Source organism: Lepisosteus platostomus, chromosome 6, assembly GCF_059453375.1.
Source record: "Lepisosteus platostomus isolate fLepPlt1 chromosome 6, fLepPlt1.hap1, whole genome shotgun sequence".
NCBI lineage: Eukaryota > Metazoa > Chordata > Actinopteri > Semionotiformes > Lepisosteidae > Lepisosteus > Lepisosteus platostomus.
In genome coordinates this window covers 21,939,202-21,963,049 of record NC_142616.1, presented here as the reverse complement: position 1 = coordinate 21,963,049, position 23,848 = coordinate 21,939,202, and the positions used below count along the sequence as shown (strand labels likewise).

The window sequence follows — 23,848 nt, the reverse complement described above, 5'->3', positions numbered from 1 at the left end:
AAGTAAAGCTGTTTATAAGACGATAAAGGCGGAAATGTGTACCAACAGAGTATGATTAGGGCTTCCCCTTTGTGAGGAGCCCATATAAAGTTCCTTAGAGTCTTTGGACCCCTGATTTGAGAATGTGTGGTTATCTGGACGAATTCCAGTGAAAAACTCTTCCATTAAACCCATATCCAGGGACTACTGATCTCTTATATGGCAATATTATGCTTGCGCTAGGTGTGGTTTTAGAATGAACACGAGCTAAATCTACAAAATGCTGGCATCTATTTAAATTAATCTAACTAAAGTATAATTATTAACACTTAATCATTTTTCAAGGTACTGATTCCTCACAACTTTTCGATATGGGTAGCCTTATAGATTAATTTAAAGCACTGGACTGCTAAAACGAGCTTCAGTTGTACTTTGCATTTGTGCTTTGGCCCATCTTTTTGCAATAACCTCTTAGTCCAATACAGGGTCGCTGGATCAGAGAGTGAACAATTCACTCAAGATGTGATGTCCTAGACTGGACACCAGTCTATCGCTGGACACACACGCACACTGGAGAGGGAGAGGGAGGGGGGGTTATGACATGCCTATTAACCCACACAGCCCGTCTGTAGACATATATATATATATGGAAGCCTGAGACACTCGAATAAAACCCACACACTCCATATACTGCGGATAGAGCCCCCAGGTCGGTATCGAAGCCGCCGTGCGGCATCAGCGCTAACCGACACATCATCTCGATGCCTTCCTGCGCTTACATTTAATAAGGGAACCAAGTTTTCGTTTATGCAGGAGGATATTTGGAGCTCTCCACTATGCTATAGCCCTGTATTCTGCAGCACAATAACCTCGATCGCGACAGAAGGAATGACTTCGAAATCTGTAAGTGTTTCAACATGTTTGTGCCATTGCGGCCGGATCCCTTCAGTTCTCGGTGTTCTGTGCAGGAATGTGGAGATTCTGACGCGCTGGGCTGTTCTTTACAGTGTATGCAGATGAGCGGATTTAGGAGGGGGGAAAGGGGCAGGACAAGGGAAATGCTACGTGTCTTGAAGCCTTTTAAACCCCTGCTCTTCTCGTTTACTTGCTCCAAACTAATCAAATACCTTAAAGCACAAGACAAATTCCGACCAGCCGTCAGAGGTCGGGAAGTAAAGGGGTCCGGGATAAAAGACTTGTCTGCAACATGTCTGGAAACAAAAAGCAAAAAACGGTAAGAAAACTGCATTACTGACTTTTCTTTATCTACACGATGCAATCTCCCTCAGTTTCAAATGACATTTCTTTTCTGCCAGGAATTTACAAAATAACACAGAGTTAGCAAATATTTGAACTCTTGCGGGGAAGTGATGATGAGAGTTTATTGAAAGAAGAAAGCCCTATTTCTTGCAGTCTCATAGACAAACATACAACTTTTTTATTAACATTTTATAAGACAGCTAATGCTTGTTATCTTTTTCAGTTAGGTTTGTCCACGAATGCTTGTGAGACTGAGATGACTGTATACTGTAGCATGAGGGCGATCGCTTACTGAAAAAACAGTCCATTCATGAGCATACGAGCTCGCTCTTCTAAAACTGTCATTTCTTGAAGCGTAAGAAATTTTCTTCTCCTGCTTAACGTACCCGAATAACGTGATAAATAGTGAATAACTAGTTTAAATTCTTATTTGTTGGGAAGGGCATGCAGGAAAATGAATATTCGTTTTCTAAAATGAAACCTTGAGAGATCACCATGTCCTCCAGTCTGTTTTCTTTACAAATAAAACCATTAACATGAACCAGAAGCACACAACACAGCATTCTGGCTAATCTCCTATATCCTTTGCGTAAGAAGAAAGTCTACTTTTGAATGCAATCCAAATATTTATAGTTAGTAAATTCAATATTTCTTTAATAGAGAAGTTTGTCAAAAATATGTCTGACAAATTCAACCACAATTTCTGATTATTATTTGATCTAGCTGTGTGTTTTCAATTGCCCGTTTCAAATAATATTTTTGTTTCTAGGAATCAGTGTTTGCACAGACAGTGATCAAAATGCCTGTTTGAGAGACCTCCCTGAATTGAGCATCATCTCAGGGGTACCTCAGGCTTCACTTGCATTTTACTTTTCATTTAAATAGCAAAAGACCCGTCCTTGTGAGGACTGACTTACTGTCCTGAACGTTTCAGAACAGAGATAAACTATTCTCTCTTTAAACCATTCAAGAGGTCTTTTCACCAGCTACAGTATGTGTAGCCTTTCTTCTTAGACCTGTAAATGAAAGTTAATTTCTTAATTTGGGCATTTAAAATTAGCTTAACTAATTTCTATAGTTCTGACCTATCTCTTTTAAATCAATTTTGCATTCATTTGTATTTTCCAACACCCACATATTTTTGGTATTTTTACCAGTAAAAATAACAAGTTAGACAGCAGATACAGTAACACTTTAATCATGAACTACCGAAGTCTATTCATGCATTTGTTTTTTAACTGCTTTTCCAATGAAGGGTTTCTGGGGAGCTGGTGCCTATCCCTGCTCTCAATGGGCACAAGGCAAGATACACCCTTGATGGGACGTCAGTCCTTCACTGGGTATACACAGACAAACACACACATTCACACAAGGGGCAATTTTCCCAGAAGCCAATGGACCTACCAGTATGTCTCTGTACTGTGGAAGAAAACCAGAGCACCTGGAGGAAACCCATGTGAACACAGGGAGAAAATAAATGCAAACTCCACACAGACAGCACCCCAGGAATTTAACCCAGGGTCCCAGAGCTGTGAGGCAGCAATGCTAACTAATGGTATGTGCCACCATGCTACCCACTACTGAAGACATTTGTTCTTAAATAAGAATAGTTACAGATGAGAGGACGCCATTCAGCCTCTCTAGCCCGGTTAGTAGTTAGTAGTTAATTGGTCCAAGAATTACACCTAACACTTTCTTGAAATAAACCACAGTATCGGTTTCAACCACATGGGTACCTTGTTCCATACTGCCACAACCCTCTGAGTGAAGATGTGCCTCCTGTTCTCAGTTTTAAATGCACTTCTAATTATGAGTATGCTCTCAGGTTTTTATTTCAATGTTCCTTTGATTGAAATACGCTGGAATTCTTGTGTCAGGTCCCCTTGTAGTGTTCTCTGTTCAAGATTAAAAAGGTTCAGTTCCTTCAGACTGTCAGGGTAGAACATTTTCTTAAGCCCCAGAATGTATCTATTTGCTTTTCTCTGGACTGATTCTTGAGCCGCCATATATTTTCTATAATGTGGTGACTGTAATTGTACACAATATTCTCAGTAAGGCCTTACTAGTACATTAAACAGTTTTAACATTACATCCCTTGATTTAAATTCTATACTTTTACCTGTACATCCAAGCATTTCCTTTGCCTTTTTAATTGATTTCCCGCATTCGTTGGAATATATTAATGATGTGTCAACAACTAAGTCTTTAACTAAGTAATCATTTTCATAAGTAAAAGTTTGAATTCTCAGGCAAACCACAGAAATGGTTGGTTTCATATATTTTTGAAATCTTCAAAAGCAGTTCATCACATTAAATATACCAGAGACTGATTAAAACATATTTCTAGTAAGGCATTAAAGAATTTAAGTGAAACACTGCATTTTCCAGCTGTGAACCAAATACCAAAAAACGGAGCAAATCCACTGGCCTAGTGCTTTGTGCATTTTTAATGAGTCCAGCTTGAATCAGTGAGTTACAGTATGTAAGGGTTTGGAGTCTGTGTGTGGAAGCTACTGAATGAGTTAATGTTTCATCGCTTCAGTTTACATGACACTACACAGGTTTACAATATGTTGTAAAACAAAACAGAGGCTAAAGTACTGAGGAATACAAAGAGTTACAATGAAACATCTGAAACCACTCTGAAGTAAGGAAAGGTGTATTTCCAAAAGGATTAAACAATTGTTTTGCCTTACCAAATTCCCTTTATTCCCAGTTCATGGTGTTGGTAAGCTTAAAATGTAAGATAAAAACTTGAAAAGCAGGAACGCTAGTTTTAATCCTGCTTTTAACAGCAACCTTTCACACGCATGCCATGTTATACGTGTTGTAAACTGGTAAAACTGCTAGTGCAGTTGTATTTGTTTTGTCTTCATGGTCAGGCAACGATAATTAGAATGCAAACAATATGATTAACAAAAGGATTGGATTTTCCAGAACTAGTGACACTCAACATGAAAGAGTTCTTAAACAAAGTGTTGTATACTTTACTGTGCAAATATTTATTGGAATAATTACATCTTGGATATGTGCTGACACTTCATGTTAGCTGTCTTTGTTTTTGCTCTGACATTTATTTTCCTTTTAAATAAAAAAAAACAATATTTAATTATGCAAAGGAACAGGTAATAGGTTTATTCCATGCTGAAAAGAGAAGAAAGGAAACACAATGTTTCAGCTGTGAAACCTTCTTAAGGTGGCTTCACAGCTAAAACATTGTGTTCTCTCTTCTCATTTCAGCATGGAATAAACCTATTACCTGTGTCTTTGCAGACTGTGCATGCTGAAGCAGCTACCCACCTGAAGTACTTTATTTAATTATTACAGCTATAAGAAAGCCCAGTTTGATTCTGAAGTGTGATAAAGCATGTTCAATGGTTTATCTCAAGCTAATTTAAAACATCACACTGTACAGTGGTATTTCTAGAGCTTGTAGCTCTAGGTTTGTATGTCGTTTGCCTGAAATGTGAAGTGATTGTTTAAATGACTTTTAATCATTACTCCAATATTTTTTTAAATGCAGCAGTGAATCAGTCACAAGTAGAAACGAAGGAGAGGGGCATTTAGAACTGACTGCATTACACAGAAAGTTGTGGGAGTGTGGAGCAGGTTACCTATCCAAGTTGGCAAAGCTAATTTTTTGGGTGCTTTCAGGAAATAATAAATAATAAATGATAAGGTTGCTGGTTCAAATCCCAAGGCTGGCAGAGGAATCCTACTCTGTTGGGCCCCTAAGCAAGGCCCGTAACCCCAACTGCTCCAGGGGCACTGTATAAATGACTGACCCCAAGCTTCTCTCCGTGTCTGTATCTCATGGAGAGCAAGCTGGGGTATGTGAAAACACAAATTCCTAATACAATAAAATTGTATATGGCCAATAAAGTGATCTTATCTTATTTGTAATAATTTTTATTTTCTTATGTCTAATAATAAGATCTAATATTAAGAATAATATTTATCACCAATCACCCTAGATACAGGTGTGTGCTAAACAAATAAAAAAATAATAATAACATATATTCTGTCACATTCCATGTATATAATATTCTTTTTCAATCTTTAATTTCCCCTAAAACAATCAACTTGTTTTGTGTCGTGGTTATTAGGTCAGCCTTCAGGTTGATATTACTAACTATCTATGTACTGTAGTCTAACCACAACCCTGTTTAAAGCTTCCCCAGCTGGGATAGAATAGTTTTCTGGAGGGGTAAGGCAGGCCACAGGGAAGTGAGTTAGGGTGGCATTTCAGTGTGACACAGGCTGTGGAGTCATTTCTTGGTTATTAACTTTGTACCGTCTTACCACATTGGATGTTAGACTGTCAAAAATAATATAAGAAGTTTGCATTTCAATAAGCCAAACAAAGAGCACAAAACAGCGTTTAAAACAAAAGTTGGGGAGGATGTTAGACTCTTATAAGGCACACTCCCACCTACAGTACTTCTGTTTTTACATCCCTCTCTCTTCACCATCCCTTAAAAATGGGGTTCCCACAGCCCCATTCTTGTGAACAGATTGTCTTTCTCCTGTACCAGGTCAGTTATCCCAGTAAAACACATTAATTGAGTTACACCTTGTCTCAACCTCAATTACGGTTTGACTGAACTGCTGAAATACAGTAAAGTAATGAAGTAAAATGAAGTAAAGCCAGTCTAAGAAATACATGAGTTAAACAGCCTGCTAAAGCAGGTCAAATATGAATTTGACCAAAGACAGTTGTAGGCTTATAAAAGGCCTCACACATAACCTAATAGTACAGTAGGTAAAGAAAATGTTAATTTGATATTTTAACATTTAAATGGTCATTTAAAACTGGTAACCAAAATGCACATTGTCTGTCGGGTACATAAAATCATGTTTGCCTCCTCTCTTCCAAGTTACAAAGTTCTGATTCTTCAATTCACATAAACTTTACAGCTTCAGTTTCATCTAATCCATAACAAAGTGCAGCTGTCTGGGAGGGCAGGGTGAAATCTAGGACAAAGGTCTACAGACGCACAGTCCTGCAGGTTTTATTTGGTGCTTCAAATAGTTAATGAGCAAAAATGGTAGGCTTAGATAAAGTGAAAACTAGAAAACTGTGGTTTTCCAGACAAGGGTTGCTGATCTCTGATCTATTGTTTATTATTACATCCTGTGGAGTCTTCAGGTGGGTTTAATTACTGTTGAAGTTCTTACTGCCATACTTCCTTTTGTGTCCCAGATGGTAAAATTACTTTGCAGTCAAGTAAAAGATGTAACACAATATGTAATACATTTAGCATATCATGGAGCCATTAACAAGTAAGAAAGATACATCCATAAGACAAGAAAAACAAATTAGCTTTAAGTACTGTACTTGTCACACTTTAGGAAGACAAATAAAGTAATTGGGTGTGTGAGAGAGATACATAAGGCAGATGCATGCTGGACAAATAAAAGTAATGCTTCTCCTGTTTAAATAGTTTTTACATAAATATATTTTAAATAATATTATTTGAGTCTGTATCTTCAACATCAGTGGTTTTCAACTCCAGTCCTGAGGGACTGTTTTGTCTGCTGGTCTTCTTTCCAGCTGGATCCTTAATCTCTGGTGTTAGCTGATGCATTGTAATTGATCAGGTTCTTTGTTTTGATCTTACTCATCCTTATTTCAAACAACTTGATCACACAGAGCCTTTTGCATTTTTTATTTCAGAATGTGCTTCTTCATTATTGGCTAAAGAGCTTGTAACAGGTGATCAAAGGAGTTAACAATTAGTGAACAGGCACAGGCGGGAATGACACCTGTATCAGACACGCTCACAGTGAGTCAGCAGTTTTGCTTCTGCTTAAATCCAATTGGTCATATTTCACCTCGCACACCTGAGTAAAGGCAGTCCTGAAGTAGAGCACGGTTTATATAATTCACAAATGGCATTGGCTTTGTAAGAGCTGAAAGAAATTCTTCCAAACACACTTATAGTAGAACATTTGATATTGACTGGCCTGTGATGCAGAACTTGTTTGTGTCAGTCACCAGGATCAGGCATACAGCAGTCTCCCAGCACTGGACTAAAACATTTGTTCTATAGCACATGAAATGCTTTAATCAGGTGTAGTTGAAGGTGAAGTATTACCCTTCCTACCATTATCACTACAAATCTTTGGAACTACTTGCATGTTAAAAATTCTAATAATTAATAACTCAATTATATAACAATATTGCTGGCTAATCCAGATATCTGGGGTGAAGAGGACTGAGAGTGAGGTAATTTGTCTGTGAGTGGCCCAAAGAACACTTGAATCACTCTGCTTCTCCGATGTTCCTCTGCTAAGTGGACAGACATTAAGGCCTTAGTGATTCAAGAAAAGCCTAAATACTTGAATGCACCCATGAGCATCTCCCAGAGATCTGACTGTGTAGAAACCCTGTGGGTAGAACAGAGTAATTTTAGGAACACCCCTACAAAATAATTATTTTAAAATGTTTGAGGTATAGAGAGAAGAAAAAAATAAAATAAAAAAAATTAATGTATGAGAGAACTATTTAGCCATTTACAGATGAGTGATGTACTCAAACATCTTTTTCTTAACAATAATTAAAAAAATCCCCAGAATTTACTTAATTTTGGATTTTTGGTATACGTTGTTGGAATGTCCCTTTACAGTTTTTTATTTTTCTAAAACAATCAGAAAAAAATTGAAGCCCTTAAAATTGTTATTTGACAATTTATTACAAAAATGAATTTATGTAACAAGTTTCCCTACTCCTAAAATAATAACATCGCTCAGGCACGCAAACTAGTCACTTTTTATTCTTGCCCTCAATGAAGCAAGCTGTGTGATGAGCAGTTATCTAGTCTGAATGAAGCTCAGTTATGGAGATTTTAGTGGAAAATGATCCCTGCAATCTGATGCAGAATGTAAGTTAGTCCCAGGCCTTCAGAGAGGCCTCATCTCTGTGATGAATGGGCTTATTTGTTTCCCTAATGCTTTAGCAGCTATTTGGCTCTGTTTTAGCTCCCTGTGTAGTTTCTGTAGTGTATGTGTTGGGGGTGGGGCCTTAATTCTGTGAAATCTTGCAGTTACCAGACACAATAGAAATCGGTCCCTACCCTCTGGTTACGATCTTCCACTGATTTTCACTGATTTAATAGTCTTGGTTCTGTCTGTTAACTGTCTGTTCAGCTGTTTTAGCACCATGGCAGTGGTTTGAGGTTGCCTGGGAGGTACTGTAACTCCTCTGTCTGAAACACAAGCATTCCTCTGTCTGATCATAGAAAATCCAACCTCTCCTAAGAAAGCATAACACTTCATTTATACAAATTTCAAATTTTTTATAGGCTCAAAACATGAATTTCAGATAAATGTTAGCCAATGACTGAAATCAAAGCACTTTTGGGAAATAGAAAAAAACATTTAACAGCTATAGCTGCATAGACTCTCCTTTATCATGACACAGGCACAGTTATGCAGTTATCCCACTATGCAGGATATTTCATAAGTTCTCAGTGGATTTGAAACCCAATAATGTACCAAAGTTCTGTCTTTAGCCTCAGTAATACTGTGCCTCCACTAAATTAACAATTTTGGTATTGCTTAATTTTGGTGTTTGGAGCCCTTGAATTACCAGCTGTAGTTAAAACATTATGCCCAGTTCTTATTAGTTGTCCATGGATAATGAAAAATGTGTATACTGGGAACAACCTCAATACCATGTGTATACACTAATGCTATACCTAATACACTGTGCAAATCAAAATAAATATGCCAAATAACAAAATAAAATTACAGAAAATAAGTACAGTACTACATAGTTTTCTGTTACAAAAAGGAATATTGTGAAAATGAATATAAAGCACATACTGTACACTTACAATTACTGAGCGCAGTAATCTTTAGGAAGATGTGATGAACCGGGGAAGATGTGATGGGTAACAGTTCATAATTGAGCCTTGGAGATGATCTAAGAAGACTGTGGCCTCTGAGAATGTTACAGAAGCTTTGAGAGAACTTCTCAGGCCAGGCTTGTCCCGACACCGTGAGGAAGCGATAACCGTGGCTGGAGAAACTGCAGATGAGGAGGAAGGAGTGTAAATAGTTAGCACTTAATTAGAGTGAAGATTTCTTGAATGTCCCGCATGGGCTTAATAAAGTACCTACCTATTTTTCTTTTTTTCCTTCCTGAATTTCAAACCAGCCCTGGTGCAAAAACATGTAGCAAATTAACTCTGTCCTCAGCAGGTATAATTGCACATACGGGGCAGTTGATAAAAAATATTGTTATACCTGCTTCAACCAAGATTGATTAGCAGCCTGATCAATATCCATCCATTCTCTAACTACTTTATCCAATACTGGGTTGTGGGGGAGCCAGAACCTATCCTGGCAAGCCCTGACCAATATATTCATTACATTTTCCCAGTAACCACTGCGCTTATCGAATTGAAACTTGCCACATTTAAACAACAATCAAATCTGCTTCAGACTTAGTTAAAGTAGGTAGCTGCGTCAGCTGACCTGAAGAAGGCTCCACAACCTAAACGTTGTGTTTCTTTTCTTCTCTTTTCGGCATGGAATAAACCTTTACTTGTTCCTCTGCTTCAGACTTACTCCTTACAAGTTGTTGTGATGATTTTTCTGTGAGCACAGGGTCATCGGGGTTTTTACTGAAGCAAGTCTGTTCGAAACGGTTTGGCCACCTAACTCCCATTTAAGTATAATGTGAATGTTAGTTTAGAATCAATTTAGTTATAATATTGTAACATGGGTTTCCTGCATAAGTCAAGAGAGCTTGTCTGTTGTGTTCTGAGATTTCAGATGACCTCTTTAGACAACCTAGACAACTTTACAAATTGTCTAGGTTTTCTACTTCAAACCCATCAGGCATCACCCTGCCAGTTACTTCCAAAACTGATTGGTACAACTCTGGGGAAAGTACAATATTGCTCCTGTGTGAAATAGGATGACTGCAAGACTGCTGTTGGTCATTTTTGCCACAATGCTTTAAATGTTTAAATAGTGTGTTGTCGAGCTACTGGGCCAATGATTCAAAACTGACAGATACCATTAGAGGCACTACTAACCGACAGATGACCATACTATTGCAGCTGCATCAACCAACAGGTAGCCCGAGTATTGCTTTTGAAAAAAAAAACCTTTCAGATACATTTTCTTCAAGACTGGCTGGCGGTCGTGACATTAACGTGCTGTCTGGGACCAGGTTTCTACAAGCAGTGGTGCATAATTTACTGAGCACTGCCAAGGGTGGAGTGGGATTAGTTGGCGAGTGTTTTGTTGGCCCTCTGTGGCCTCCCAGGCCTCATCTCCAACCAACATTGATCCTCCTTTATAGAACCGAGTTGCCTGTGATGTGTTAAAAGACAAGTGGCTCAGAGGTGGACAGACAAGTCAGAGCAGTCTGTTCACATTTCCCATTTGTGTGAGGTCAAAGGATTTATAGCTATGAGCTAAAACATGCTAAACACTCAACACTGCACTTTATTTTTGCAATGATTTGGTTAGTGTTCTTGGCACTAAGCATACACATGATTTTCACTTAACATCCTATGAATCATGTCTATCATGAGGCCAATAGCTAAATGCCAAATAGCCTTATTATAGCATTTCAGCAACAGCAACTTTTTTGATGCATTATTTTTCATATTAGTGAAGACAAATAATTCCATCCTTTGGATGAAACATAAACCGAGGTCCTGACTCTGTGGTCATTAGAAATACCAGGGCGTTTGTTGGAAAGAGTAAAGGTGTTACCCTGGCATACTGGCCAAATTTCATAGTGGCCTTTACCAATCATGGCCTCCTAATAATCCGCATTTATCAGTTGGCTTCATCACTGTGCTCCTCCCCACTGATAGCTGATGTGTGGTGAGCGTTCTGGCGCACTATGGCTGCCATCGCATCATCCAGGTGGATGCTGCACATTGGTGGTGGTGGAGGGGAGTCCCCATTACCTGTAAAGTGCTTTGAGTGGAGAGTCCAAAAAAGCGCTATATAAGTTTAAAGAATAACAGTATAAATTTCTGTATAACCAATTCTTATATATGCATTCTTTTCTACTAACGTGCAGTCTGTGACATCTTTACTGCTGAAATGAAATGCTTTACTATAGTAAATGACAAGACAATACTTGCTTATGCTAAAAGATTGGAAGTAATTTGCAGTTTTAATATATTTTGAATTGGTGTATTTAGAAATTCTAGCTAAAAGCCAGTCAAAAGGCAAGAAGCCAATTAAAACAGACAGCTGTTTTCTTTGTGATTTCCCTCTCAAAAAACAATGAATAGCACTACAACTGGAAATCAACAATTTTCAACTTCAACAACGAAAACAAGAACAACTTAGCAACTTCTGTTGTAGGACTTTGTACATTTTCATTGAATTACAGTCGTCAAGATAAATAAACGTGCTATTGCAAAATGAACAGAGAGACAATACTGCTGTTAAATTTACTAAAGACACCTTTAGTCTTGGTATCTTGCTAATTTTTAAAATGTTCATGTATGTATCATGTAGACACATTAAACAGTTCATGATTATGTAACATTTGCACAGTAGTTTCTTATCTTTGTTAACCTCTGCCTGATTTTGACTTTGCCAAGTGATCTTTTTAAAAGGCAGTGTTTAATGTTTTTTGAAGTTGTACTATGTTATTTATTTTCAAGATCACATAAGCAGGATCAGCAAAGAAATAGTTGAAAAGTAACACAATGTCTAACAAATCATTTTAACTTTTTCAATTTGTCCCCCCAAAGCAACTTTAGCACTACAAGACTGTACAAAAAAAACAGATCACAATCCCTTTTCTGTGCAGGGGCTTGTAGATGAAAGCTAGATGCCACAGTAGTGATAGAGAAGGGAGCTGTTTAGAAACTACTCGCATTGAAATCAATCAGATGTTGTACTCTATATTTTGGAGAAATTTTGTGGTCACCTCAAATGACAGAAAAAATCTCGTTTGCTCTTTAAAAGCGTTCCATTTTGTGGTAGTCACAAGGCAACATCATGTCCGTAGCATAACTGCGTCCCAGCAGAGAAACAGGCTGCCTTCTGTGCTTTTAAAGCCTTTTTGTTAAGCTCCCTGTGGTATGATTGTATGAATTGGTTTACTTTCTAAATTGCAAGAGAAACACACCTCAGTACTGAGGCCTTTTCTTTTCGGAAACTTGTCTGCACACTTGCTGCCCTGAGTTTTTTTTTTTTGGCTTCTGGTAAATAAATGAGTCTTCTGTGACTGCTGGTGAGTAATGGCCGTCCGAGCCAGCACTAATAAGTGCTTCTTGTGTTGCGACTGGGTGAAAAAGTGGTGCTGTGACTTTGGGAGGGAGGAAAAGAGAGGCTGGCGGGTGGGTACTGAAAACGCCACATCATCACTTCATCTCTGGCACAGTGGCTGCATTGTCTGAGCAGCTCTTTTGCCCTTGCACAGAGCACGTTCCGCACCTTACTCTTCCCTTTCTTCAGCTCAGTGGTGTATCATTCTGCTTTGCCTATGAATGAGGCGTTACAGTGCCACCGCTGACAGATCAGATTATTGACCACTGTATGGTGGAGTGGAAAGATTCTGCTGCCACTTAAATCTGTTCTTATTTATTTTTTGGAGTAAAATAAAGTGATTTGTGACTTTCTTTTCATTTGTTCAAAGTTAGTTTTCCTCTTTCGTAGATCACGTTGCAGTAACCCATTGTAATCCTCCAGGTGCTGCTTCACAGACATGCGCCCTGCAATTAAAGGGCAAAGCCCAGCTGGTGAACACAGGTGACAGGAGCATTTGTGCCCAGGAGGGTACTGACCCAGCCCTCACGAATAACAAATATACTTATGCAGAATGAAAAAAGAGGGATTACTGCTGTTCATTTTATTTTACTTTAATTGTAATTGTATTTATGTATTATTTTTCTTTCTGAAGCGCTTTACCCGTAACTTCACCAAACATACCACTTTGTTGAAGTGCGGCGCCTGTCTGGGGGATGTGTGGCAGTTATTGTGCTCCAGCTGCACCACTGAACAGACAGAGGAGTCAGTTTACCAATTTACCAATTGTATTAAGTGGGAATTTTAGGAAGGCAACGTTCTGCAAGTTCAGAGTTGAATTTTAGTCAACTTCTCTGTTAACACTGCTGCTCTTACAAAAAAGTGTCTCGGAATCTTTGATGACCCATTAGTCAGGACTTTAGTTGAACATGTTTTCCTTTGGATTACACCTTCTCTAGCACTGTTTTCCTGGCCACCGTTCTGGGGTGTTGGTTTGGAAAATTTGGTCCAGAAGGAAGAGCACCACCTACTGGGCCTGCTAAGGCACTTATAGGAGCAACCTGGTTTTCCCTGGAGGTCTCCCATCCCTGTACTTACCAAACCCTGCTTAGTGTCTGAGATCTGACAAGAACAGGCTAGAAGGTGGTTATACGGCTGTTTAAAAATCAAACACAGAATGAATCGCGATATTCAAAGCCTAGGCTTGCTGCAAGATTCCTCCTAAGTCTATTTTTCACTTACTGCTGCAGTCCTCTTTTTCAGCCAGTTATGTAAGAAGGGAGATTTAGCTCACAGTTGTAGAAGCCTTGCTACGCTGGTCTTCCTGAGTGATTCAGCTGAGTTGGAAACGCATTGGCCTGCTCAGTTCGTAGTGCAGGGGCCTGTGAAGGGGCTGTTTGCTGTAGTGTGGGACAGAAGTCAGAAGTGTGGAGCTTGCATGCCTCTGTATTTAGTTTAAATTGAGCTTTACTCAGTGCTGACGTTCTGGCACCAACCCAGGTCTATTATCTTTTTCTGGAATTCACAATGGGTGTATTTGTTAATGTGTATCAAAATTAAAGTGCCTTAACTATTCACAGGCCCCCAATGTACTGTACGTTACGCTATGAAAAGTGTTTAAAGATTATCCAGTCCCTATGTGTAGTGCAAGTTGCACTTTGGTAAAGGGGTTGATAAGAAGGTCACATGGTGAATATGCCACTAGACTTTCATATACAGTATACTGTAGGTATTTCAAAATACTTTATTCATCCCGAAGGGGGCAGTTTGAAATTATACTGTAAATGTTAACATTTTTCAAGTAGATGCTTGGCTAAACATTTTGTATAGTTTGGTACAGCTACAAGTTTTTTTAAGTAAGCTTTTAATTACCCTTTTCAAATTAATTACATTAGACAGATTCACAATGACATAATCTTTAATGCACTCAAATTAGCAGGAAAATAAAACTGTTCTCTCCTCTGTCATGACTTCCATGTTCTACAAATTCCAGTAGCAGGTCTAAAAGTTATAGAACAGCGTATATAGGGAACTATATGACCATGTTGTGTTTATTTTTATCTACATGTCATGTGCGTGACACTGTAGGAGAGCATTTTGGACTCTTACAAGGGAATGACACCATCTCTGAGATGTGTGGAGGTGTTCCCTGTGTTAGGTCATCTGCCATGGCAGGAACATCATCTCATAATAAACTCATTTTCCTCCCAGGACATTTTCATAAACCACATCATTTCTAAATGCAATTTGGCACCACTGCTGTCACGTACTTAGCCAGAGGACAAAGACTGGTAGTTGTAGTGATCCGCCCATATAATAAAGTCAAACATCAGCCAATTATGTAGCGAAATACAGTATATGCCTTGGAATGCAGAAAATAAATCATAGAGCTGTAAATATTTATTTTTGTCAGTAAAAGTGTGGAATAAGTTCTTTATTCTTGAAATATTCCTTCTCCTTACATTATGTAGAACATCATACAGCCTTCCTTTACTGTTGCTTAAGAACAAATGTTTGAACCTTAGGGAACTTGCTGGTAATTGGGGAAATTAGTTGCTAAACTACGGTATATAGCGGTTGATTCACTTCTTTCTGTTTTTCTTTTTCTCTTTTCTTTTTTACTCCCAATGATATTTGTATCGTATGCATACTAATTTGCAGTCTCCAGTTGCTTAGGGCTTCTCTCAGGGCTACAAGTCCTGTGACACACATTCAGAACGAAGCCCTGTATATGCTCTCCTCCAACACATTCACTCATCAGAGCCATTCCTCTCCTGACACACTGCAAGCCCTACAGTATGTCCCAGTCTGAGGACAGCATTTTTCTCCTGATATGGCTGCAAGCCCACAGGCATCTGACAGCAGTCACCTCTTCACCCAAAGCTGAGAAGATACTGGCTTATTAATGCCCACACTGTACTGCTGAGGCTCTGACAATAGTGTCTCTGCTGCCTGGGGACTCCTGGTCACATCCAATTGGACTCAGGGTGGTGGCTGCAGGGCTCCACCTGCTCTCTGAGTCGTTTTTCTGCTCGAGCCATCGAAGTCCTGTCTCGCCGCCTCCTCATGTGTACTTTGCTTCTTGTAAGGATCTCCAGAGGTCGACCAACGTGGTCTTCCAGGCACACCACGTGAGCAGAAGTAAGAGAGGCCAGGTTGTGGGCACCAGGGCAGGCTTCCGAGGCTGCACTGTCTGGCTCACGGGTAAGCAGAGAGCAGCCCTTCTGAGAGCAGAGTCTGGCTTCATCCGTTCCCCTTTAATCCACCGTGAATTCGGCACTCTTCTCAGTAGATTGTGTAGACATCCCCAGCTATGCCAAAATCCTACATTCCTAATTAATTATTTGGAGAAATTCTCTGTTATATATTCTTTTATTAAAATAATATCATTTGCATACTTTCTTACATATGCATGTTTTACATATTTACATATTTAAAGTGCATGTATTTATTGTAATTCTATCATGGCTTCAATCCAGTATTCCCTATCCCTTACAGGACTCTCTGGGGCTGGTAAGACAACCATTGGCTTTGCTCTGGAAGAGTATCTGGTGTCCCACGCAATTCCCTGCTACTCTCTGGACGGTGACAATATCCGCCATGGACTGAATAAGAACCTGGGCTTCACTTCAACTGACCGGGAGGAGAACATTCGCCGGATAGCCGAGGTGGCGAAGCTGTTTGCAGACGCTGGTCTCGTCTGCATCACAAGTTTCATCTCCCCCTTTACCAAGGTAACACAGGATCCCAAAGGGGCCAAAAGCCCCTGTTTTCTTTAGGGAGAACTCGCATGACTTGCCGAGGCCATGGAATAAAGTCTGTGGAGCACAGATCCAGGCATTCGTCTGAAATCTGTGCTGAATGACCTCTGACCTCCTGTCTGTGTCCAGGACCGGAATGAAGCCCGGAAGATTCATGAGAGCGCGGGGCTGCCTTTCTTCGAGGTGTTCATCAATGCCCCGCTAGACGTGTGCGAGAGTCGAGATGTCAAAGGACTCTATAAGAAAGCACGTGCTGGGGAGATTAAAGGTACTCCATTGAAAGTGGGGCTTTTACGAGAACCATTTTCGCCACCTGATTAACTCAATCTCTGTTTAAAACTCAGGGCAAAGACGGAGCTTTTACTGGATTGCGTGGGTCAGTGTGCACAACTAGGCCAACAGTCATGGTTCTGTGTTTTTAAAAGTCAATTCGGTTAAACCCAGAGATTTATGTGTGTCTCGGCATCAGCTGGATTCAAATTTTTTTTCTTTCTGGCTTTCAGGGTTCACTGGTATTGACTCTGAATATGAGAAACCGGAGGCACCGGAGCTGGTGTTGAAGACGGGAGAGGAGTCGGTGAACGAGTGCATCCAGCAAGTGGTGGAGCTGCTGAAGGAACAGGTACTCTTGTCCTGCAAGCGTGGGAAACATGCAGGCATCCTTAGTGTCCTAAAGCATTCTTTAGCACTGTACTATATTCTTTTCAAAAGTTTGATTTTTTTTATAACAGGGCAAGAAGGAAGCAGAGCACAAAGAATTAGCAAGAAACTGGACATCAGGCACATTTATTTAACATTTCAGTATAATGCTACTTTATGCTAACATATAGTGCTTATTTTCCACACAGCTGGGGTTAGTGATGTTAGAACATGTGGCTGCAGTCCATTTAGATATGTAGTTGTTTGATTTAGATGACATGGAATATCAGTTTCAGTAAATTGAAAAAATAGCCCAAACCGTTAAATAAATAATCCTTTACAGAATGCCACATTAGTCTCAATACGTACATGGTATTTTCCTGGTCATTATGTTTTCTAAAACAACAATGCAGACTCTTTAAGTATTGGTTTGTAAATCTTTCTGCAAAACTACACCTGAAACATCCTCCTGAAATGACCTTGAATAAAGTATATAGACCCCTGTAAATATCCCTCACAGAGCAGGCAAACTTTCCTCTGAGCTTGGTCAGTCGAGCAATACTTGTTATGATGCTTAGGAGAAATGTTTGTGTGTCTTTGCAGAGTATTGTTCCTTCAGCCATCTTGGAGGACGTGAATGAGCTCTTTGTGCCTGAGAACAAAATAAACTTGGTTCGGGCTGACGCCAACACGCTGCCCACCCTTGAGATCACCAAGGTACAGAACAGACTCAAAGCCTGTTGTTTTTTAGCATTTCAGTCCTACTATTATGCCATAAAAGTTTCTTACCAGCATTTTGGATACAGGTCCTTTTTACTACACTCCACATTAATTTGATTTGTATTTGTCCACTCTTTGTGGTACCATTTCCAGCATGCTGCTGGTACCTTGTGTGAGAGCAACACGTGTGAAGCTGGAGGAGTATAAAAGTGAACCAGACAGTTGCCATTATGTATAATTGCACAGATGTTTCTATTTTGTTAATGATCGGATAGCTGTTCAATATGGGCTGCTCTGTTGTTTTGTTTTATTGCTGTTCAGAGTCATTCAGGACATGTTAAGTGCCTAAGTACAGGTTGATTCTACACTAAAAAGCAGGGAGAAAACAAAATAATGATTTGGCACTGAAAATTAGTGAAACCCCTTCAGGTATGTGGACCCTACACAGTGCTTGTATTTCTTATTTCTACCTTTTCCACTCTAGAATTAGTCTCCATTTGTTCGTTTGCAACCTGTACACTAACATAGTTCTCCCACTCAAACCTTATGCTAATACTTATACTTACTTTAATGTGGTTTCCTGCCACATTGGAAGAGAACTTGACTAACACTTGGAAGTGTTCCAACTGAGTGGTTGTTTAGTTAAAGAGGAACTGCAATGCAATTTTCATAATTCAGGGTAAGAAAGAAAAGCATTAATGAGTGCATTTCAAACAACAATGATAGTAAAATGTACACAGGAACTTGTAAATCCTCAAATTTACATCACAAAATTAGATGAAGTTTCCAGGTATGTGCAGCGCCATATTCTGCAATTCAAAACACGGTAACAAAACTTCTGGTGATGAGGTACTGCTTCATTACATTGTAAAGAAGCAGGTTTGTGAATACATTTCTTTTAATCCAGTAGAAATACTGCTTTTAATTTCAAGATGGTTTTGCCAACAAATACTACTTACTTGTTAAGCCTACATGCAGATCATGTAGGAACATTTCTGAGGTGAAATGTCTACTGCACAACCTGCATTTATTCACTCATAGATCTTGTTACATTAGTCATTGCAGTGACTAGTGAGCGGGAAGGGCTTCGCCATTCATGGGAACTCGATTGCGAGTTTGCGACAACATGACAACATGGCAACAGTTCTTGATTTTGGTGCTCAATTTTAAATGTGTAAAAACTTTCAATGAATTTATTTTGTTACCAAGATGTCATAACCGGTTTGAGAAATTGGGACTGTAGTTCCCCTTTAAGAAAGTTTTGTTGCTGATCTCTTGCAGCTGGACTTGCAGTGGGTTCAGGTGCTGGCAGAAGGCTGGGCCACTCCCTTGACAGGCTTCATGCGAGAGAGTGAGTTCCTTCAGGTGCTGCACTTTGGCACATTGCTTGATGGTGAGTGACATACTGTATCTTTAGAATATACGCACATTATAATACACAACAATGAGTATAGAAACCAATAGTGTTTGTTGTGTTTTGAATTGGCCCTTCAGTATATACATTTTTTAAAACTTTGACCAAAACCTTTGTACTTCAGTTTGCATTCTCAAAGCAACTTTTAACAAATGTATGCAATGCTTTCCTCCTCTCCTCCTGCTGCAAAACCACTATTCGCAGCTAAACCACTAACCATAATCTTCAATTTCAGCATGTGAGAAATTGCAGGAACTACAGTAGGGGCAAGAGACAGTCAGTTTCAAACTGTGGGGACTGTAAGAAGAAGCAGGTAGCCAGATTGCACAGGATGAGTATGAATACTGTGTTTCAGAGAGCTGCTAAAAGGCTGTTACCCTTGCAGGTGGCACTATCAACATGTCTGTGCCCATCGTCCTGCCTGTGTCTACGGAGAACAAAGAGAACCTGGATGGGTGTGCTGCTTTTGCCTTGGTGTACGAAGGCCGCAGGGTGGCTATTCTCCGTAACCCTGAGTTTTATGAACACAGGAAGGAAGAGCGCTGTGCCAGGCAGTGGGGCACCACTTGCACCCAGCACCCTTATATCAAGGTACTGTGGATCCTTCAGTGGAAGTGCATTTAAAACCAAGAACAGGAGGCATATACGTCTATACACAAAGGGTGGCTGGGGTGCAGAACAAGCTACCCAGCTGTGTGGTTAAGCCCTACACCCTGGTTTCTTTCAGAAAATGTTAGGATGAGATACATAGATCAATTAAGTACTAACTACCAAACAGGCCAGGGAGGCTGAATGGCCTCTTCCTGTTGTAACCTTTCCTATGTTCTTATGTCAGTCGGAGCTGTCTTGTAACAATCACTGCAATTAAAATTTTGATTTTAGGTACTGGCATAAAGAATATATTTTTCATGCTTCACGTGTATTTTAGGTCTTCCGTTTGGAATCGGAGAGTAATGCGATGTGTGCGCCAGTCTGCGGTGGAATAATGGTGCACCATGTGTTTGGGTTTTACAGATGGTCATGGAGAGTGGGGACTGGCTGGTTGGGGGTGACCTGGAAGTGCTGGAGAGAATCAAATGGAACGATGGGCTGGACCAGTTCCGACTGACCCCCCGGGAACTGAAGCACAAATTCAAGGAAATGAAAGCAGGTGAAGCGAGGAAGGAGTACAGAATTCAGGAAAATAATAAACAGGGAAATCTAAGTTGTTCACACAAAAGTCCAATGGATGGAATCCATAGCTCACTGTTTTGTTTTTCTGAGCCAGTGATCTCCTCATAAGATCAGCTAAATATGAAAAGTTCAATTTTATGTGATGAAATTTGCCATGTAGACTGCTGAGATGTATTTGGTCTTTTTACTTGATTGAATAAAATAAGAATATTATGAGGAGCAAGGTATTTTGTAAAGTCCCATTTCAACTAAAACAGCATACCAAGGATTCTTTGATCAGTTCCTTCCTACTGTATATAGTTCAAACCTATAACATTTCTGTTAGAAACTGTTTAACACTATTAAAGAAAAGAACCCCAAAAAGTTTAAATTCTGCTGAACTTCCAGGCTTGACCTCGAAGGGGATGTTCCTGTGTCCTCCTTAACACCATTCTTTGTTGTTTCTGTCAGACGCCATCTTTGCTTTCCAGCTGCGCAATCCAGTGCACAATGGGCACGCTCTGCTGATGCAGGACACCAAGCGCCGGCTTCTGGACAGGGGGTACAAGCGGCCCGTGCTGCTGCTGCACCCGCTGGGCGGCTGGACCAAGGACGACGACGTCCCGCTGGCGTGGCGCATGAAGCAGCACGCCGCCGTGCTGGAGGAGCGCGTCCTGGACCCGGACTCCACCATCGTGGCCATATTCCCCTCACCCATGCTGTACGCGGGGCCCACGGAGGTGAGTGTCTCCTCTTCCCTGGGGGCTGAGGGAGCTCAAGGCCTGACAACAACGGCGCGAAAGACTTGGGCACAAACATACTGTCAGTGGAAATCAGTTCAGATAGAAAGTTACTGTTTCCTCACCGCCTCGACATGACTAAGGCAACACTTTACTCAAGATAGGCGGCTCTAATGTTAGGGAGCCATGCCAACAGATTTGCTGGAATGAAAAACCTGAAAAGCCTGCTCCTGAAATCCAAGTATCTCCGTTCTCATTGTGGTCATTTACTATAGGTTATTTAGGCTACGTAGAAGCGTCCACTACAGGGTGCTAGGGTAGCCGAGTGGTCAACATTGCTACCTCTTGAGGCTGGCGCCCTGGGTTCAGTTCAAGACCTGGGGCGCCGTCTGCATGGAGTTTGTATGTTCTCCCCGTGATCGCATGGGTTTCCTCCAGGTGGTTCAGATTCCTCGCACAGTCCAGAAGAAACATACTGCCAGCCAGATTATTTGGCTTCTGGGAAAATTGGCCCTGGTGTGAGTGTGTGTGTCTGTGCGTCTGCCCTGCAATGGACTTGTGTCCCATTCAGGGTGCACCCTGCCTTGCTCCAGTTACTTGCCGGGATAGGCCCTGGCCCCCCTGTGACCCTGAATAGGAAGAAGTGGTTAGAAAATAGAAGAATGATGGAAGTTTCCACTATGTATTAGGAACAGCTAACTTCAGTTGAACTGCACCAAATTAACCTTTGGTGCACATTTTTTTTTCCCTTTACAATTATTGTGAAGCACGCCACAAGCTTTTATCTGTTCTACCAGTTACGCAAGAAGGAAAAAACTTGCGTGACTTATAGAATACTCCATTTTTTTCCCCCAAACGTGTCACATCAGCACAGCTGGCATTCTGCCCACCTAGAAAACAAACCAGTCGCATCTTAAAAAGATGGCGAGGTAATGCATTACACAAAATGTAATCCAATACTGGCGTATTATGACTGAAAAATGCAGAGCAAGTACATTGTTTTACCAAGATTAGATCACAGATGCTATATTAAACTAGCTATAATATATTTTGAAGAACAGAATAAACTACTAAAACTGCTGACCTTTGTGTTTAAACCTGCAAACACTGTTGCCTGCCGTTTTATTTTCTGAGTGCTGCATTTTGTAGTGAATATCATGATTAAAACTGTTGCCTCTGCGTACGTGGCAAGCTCCACGTGTACGTGTATGTAGGCCCGTTAGCTTCATGAAAGAGTCCAAACCCGTTTCGGTTGCCGCCTCTGCAGGTGCAGTGGCACTGCCGGGCTCGCATGATCGCCGGAGCCAACTTCTACATCGTGGGCCGGGACCCCGCGGGGATGCCCCACCCCGAGACCAGGAAGGACCTGTACGAGCCGACGCACGGAGGCAAGGTGCTGACCATGGCCCCGGGGCTCACTTCCGTGGAGATCATCCCCTTCAGGGTGGCGGCTTACAACAAAACCAAGAAAGCGATGGACTTTTACGACCCCGAGCGGTGAGGAAGGCAGGGCAGGGCGTGGTGGCCAAACAGTCTTTTCTACATGAGTACCTCCGTGCTGTCGGTGCTAACTCACTCCCCCCCCTGTTTACCCAGACACAGCGAGTTTGAGTTTATCTCCGGTACCCGGATGAGGAAACTGGCGCGAGACGGAGAAAATCCCCCCGATGGCTTCATGGCTCCTAAAGCATGGAAGGTCCTGACAGAATACTACAGCTCTCAGCAGAAGGACCAGTGACGCCTTACTTTGTTCAGCTCAGACCTATGACCTGGCTAGAAGACGGGTTTATTTTTTGTCATCAACCTGCAAATCTTTATTTTATTTTTTAATCTAAAAGCATAAAGACAGAACAATTTTAAAAGGGAACTGTAAAGCAGCCCAGTGATATAGATGTTTCTGTTTTATTCTGAACTTTTACTTCACTACTGCCCTTCTTCTATGCATACCTGTATATTGTAGTGACAGTTTAAATTAGTTCTAGACGGAGGAGCAGTTAAAGTCTGCTCTGTTATATTGACCAAATGGGTCAATGGGTCAGAAGACAAAAGAGTTTCTTCTTAAAGCCACATAGCTTATGTCAGCGTATCACATAGATTTGAATTTCTTTCTCAAACATTTGCGGTATGAATAGTTTTTTCCCCTCACATCAAGAAGCTTCACTTCTTTTGGATTCCTTGTGGCTATTGGCAACTGGTTAAAAAATATAGTACCTGGATTTTCACAAATCCAAAGCGACCAGAGATGAAATAATTTGGATTCATGATCGCAATGACCCTTTGCACTCAGAATAAAAAATGCACTTGAAAACAAAATATCAATATATTGTAATGCATACTCCAAATACTTGGCAAGCTGAGGTGACCTGAAGTCTTACATGATGCCATTTACTTACTTTTTTAGCATTCCAAAATTCATTATTTGCAAATATGCATCTTTAAATAGAATCCATCAGGACCCTTTTGTTTGATATCCACTCATGGACAAACCATCATCTACACAAATCTTCCAAGTGCCTGTTTCTGTTGAATGTAAAACATTTTTGTATTAACTGCTGTATCTCAAGTGTTTGAATTTGCTGTCCACAACTGTGACTAAAAGGGCAAAGCCTAATATCAAAAAGGGCATTCGAGAAACCTCTTCTCCTGAATGAACTCGGTGCTATCAATAGACTGAAGCCCATACATTTTTATATGAAGTTGTTTGTGGTGCAGGTTGTACTTACTATACAACAGGACTGTCAGCAGTAGAGATTACTCATTAATCCAAAATCAACTATATGAAAAAAATACATATTTATTTTAAATCCAAATTTTGTGCCTTAACTAATATTGCCTTTTTATGACGTGCTTCTTAGCATTTTTATTCCGTTTTTAAAATAAACATTTATTTGATCCGTTGTGACTTGTCTCATTTAGTTTTAACACATACGGGAGGAATGTACCCATGC

General features: G+C 40.4%; 1 protein-coding gene across 3 annotated transcripts; it reads left to right on the top strand.

Annotated features, from left to right (window-relative positions):
• The first annotated feature begins 1,048 nt into the window (after positions 1–1,048).
• On the top strand, positions 1,049–23,797 carry papss2b (3'-phosphoadenosine 5'-phosphosulfate synthase 2b). Of its 3 annotated transcripts, XM_088634815.1 has the most exons (13): positions 1,063–1,213; positions 6,917–7,025; positions 15,564–15,678; positions 15,973–16,208; positions 16,365–16,503; positions 16,739–16,857; positions 17,478–17,591; positions 18,876–18,987; positions 19,394–19,599; positions 20,023–20,158; positions 20,632–20,900; positions 22,168–22,397; positions 22,497–23,797. In XM_088634815.1, exons 2-13 carry the CDS (start codon positions 6,999–7,001, stop codon positions 22,636–22,638), a joined length of 1,845 nt encoding a protein of 614 aa, XP_088490941.1. In that variant the 5' UTR covers positions 1,063–1,213; positions 6,917–6,998; the 3' UTR covers positions 22,639–23,797. The 3 variants fall into 3 exon arrangements, with proteins under 3 accessions (XP_088490942.1, XP_088490940.1, XP_088490941.1); XM_088634816.1 differs by lacking the exon at positions 6,917–7,025 and having other exon boundaries at positions 1,049–1,213; positions 15,573–15,678; XM_088634814.1 differs by lacking the exon at positions 6,917–7,025 and having other exon boundaries at positions 1,049–1,213.
• Positions 23,798–23,848: the final 51 nt, after the last annotated feature.

Excerpts from the sequence above, each read along its gene's own strand:
- papss2b (XM_088634814.1), top strand. The coding sequence starts at position 1,187 with ATGTCTGGAAACAAAAAGCAAAAAACG. Across the intron at positions 1,214-15,563 it reads GAAACAAAAAGCAAAAAACG|GATCTCCAGAGGTCGACCAA; the intron begins GTAAGAAAACTG and ends GCTTCTTGTAAG. Across the intron at positions 18,988-19,393 it reads CTTTGGCACATTGCTTGATG|GTGGCACTATCAACATGTCT; the intron begins GTGAGTGACATA and ends TTACCCTTGCAG.